Source organism: Osmia bicornis, chromosome 6 (assembly GCF_907164935.1).
Source record: "Osmia bicornis bicornis chromosome 6, iOsmBic2.1, whole genome shotgun sequence".
In the NCBI taxonomy this organism is placed as follows: domain Eukaryota; kingdom Metazoa; phylum Arthropoda; class Insecta; order Hymenoptera; family Megachilidae; genus Osmia; species Osmia bicornis.
In genome coordinates this window covers 12,080,488-12,082,417 of record NC_060221.1, presented here as the reverse complement: position 1 = coordinate 12,082,417, position 1,930 = coordinate 12,080,488, and the positions used below count along the sequence as shown (strand labels likewise).

Genomic DNA, 1,930 nt, shown 5'->3' with positions numbered 1-1,930 from the left:
TTAGGTGTTTGAAGTTGTCTCGCCTAAAAGAAATGAACTTTGGATTATGTTTAGAACAACATGACGTATTAATAATACTTAATTTTTTGAATAAGTTGTCTTACCTAAGAATAATAATTTCATTGCTTCTAGAAGCAATTCAGAAGAACGTGGGATGCGGTTTTTATAACGCTCCAAACGTCTGAAAATATCTTCCAATTCCTGTCTTTCTTCTCTGTTTACTGGGATCCCACGTTCGTGTGTTCTGTCACTTTCGTTGCTTTCTTCTTCCTGTTCTTCTTCCCATGGTTCTTCTCTTTCTTCATCCTTGTCTTCAACCCTTTCTTCATCCTTGTCTTTGTCTCTGCTTTCGTCCGTATCATCAATCTTTCTTGAATATGTTTCTTCCTCCTCACTACACTCGTTCAAATATTCTTCAACTTCTTCGGAGGTTACATTATGTTCCGAAATGCTCGTCAAAAGTTGTTGCATTTCCGGTACAAGGTTTTCTTCCTCTTCTTGTTCTTCTTCTTTATCTGTTCTTAAAATGATTTTGTTCCAACAATTTCTGATGTTACTGCATGTCACTTCGCTCCAAGCTTCACTAATTATGTCTATGCAATCTTTTATTGTGTATGTTTTAAAAAATTGTTCTGCACCACTTTTGTAAGTGACAAGCCGCTGTGTTAATTTATGGCGGAAACTGCGTTTGAATTTGGCAATAATTCCTTGGTCCATTGGTTGGATCAAAGATGTGGTGTTAGGTGCTAAATATTTGATTATAAAATGGTCATCCTGCACGTAATTGATTGGTAGTTTATGACTCGCACAATTGTCAATTATTAACACAACTTTTCCGCATAATCCATTTTCTAACTGATATTGTCTAACAGATTGTTTAAAACAATTATCCACCCAATCTAAGAATAAAGTTTTGCTCATCCATGCATTAGCTTGAGCCCGAAACACTACCGGAAGTTGATTCATAAAATGTTTTAATGCCCTTGGCTGTTTATATTTATAAATTAAAAAGGGCATAAGTTTATGTGTTCCGGTTGCATTGGCGCACAGTCCTATCGTGAGTCTTTCTTTTTTCATTTTATGGCCACTTACACACTTTTCTGTTGCACTCACTAGAGTTTTCAGTGGCAAAGCCTTCCATAGCAGTGCATTTTCATCCATGTTATATACATTTTCCGGATTTATTTCTTCGTCTTCCATGAAAGTTTGGAAGTCAGCCACAAATTTACGTGCTCCATCTTCATCGGCACTGGCTTTTTCACCGTATACACGAACTAATCTGATGTTGTTGCGTCTTTTAAATTTTGCGAGCCATCCCTTGTTCACTTTAAATTGGGAAGGGGCTCCAAACTCCTCTTTCAATTCGGTTGCTTTTTCGATTAGCAGCGCGTCTGATATGTAGTCTCCTACGGTTCTCCTTTCTATAAACCATTTCAACAGGCGTTCCTCCAATTCCTCGAACTTTGGTCTTCTGACCCTCTGTCGTCGCTTTGCCTTCGAATCTTGGTCTTCAAATTCACCAATCACCGCCGCTTTTTGTTTTATACGACGAACCGTGGTGTAGTGCACATTATATTTTGCAGCGACAGTTCCGATGGAAGATGTCTCTAGATCCTTGAGAACGTCCAGTCGCTGTTGCATCGTTAACGACACTCTTTTTACACCTGCCATCACTATAGCTTACACTAACACTAAATATAAATTACAACTAATCAAAAAATAGAAAAAAAGTTAAGTCTAATTGTTCTTATAAATAAGAGCTCTAAAGAGTTTTTATCAGATTAGTTCACACTGCACGCTAAGTTGTAACACTCACAGAATTGTATCTTAATCGTACTTCTAACTCGCGGCGATGGTTCAAGAAGAAGTGTCAAGTCTGACGAACCGTGGTCGTCCACTTCCCCGATTTTTGCCACCCACCCTTCCTTGC

General features: G+C 38.2%; 1 protein-coding gene across 1 annotated transcript; it reads right to left on the bottom strand.

Moving 5' to 3' along the window:
• LOC123987910 (jerky protein homolog-like) lies at positions 1 to 1,671 on the bottom strand. The gene is made up of 2 exons (XM_046286231.1): positions 105 to 1,671; positions 1 to 23 (listed from the first exon to the last, which is right to left on the bottom strand). The coding sequence occupies exons 1-2, from the start codon at positions 1,669 to 1,671 to the stop codon at positions 1 to 3; spliced, it is 1,590 nt and encodes a 529-aa protein (XP_046142187.1).
• Positions 1,672 to 1,930: the final 259 nt, after the last annotated feature.

Bases quoted from the DNA above. Each gene is read 5' to 3' on its own strand.
- LOC123987910 (XM_046286231.1), bottom strand. From the start codon at position 1,671: ATGGCAGGTGTAAAAAGAGTGTCGTTAACGATGCAACAGCGACTGGAC. The intron at 24-104 runs GTAAGACAACTT...CATTTCTTTTAG, and splicing joins AATGAAATTATTATTCTTAG to GCGAGACAACTTCAAACACC.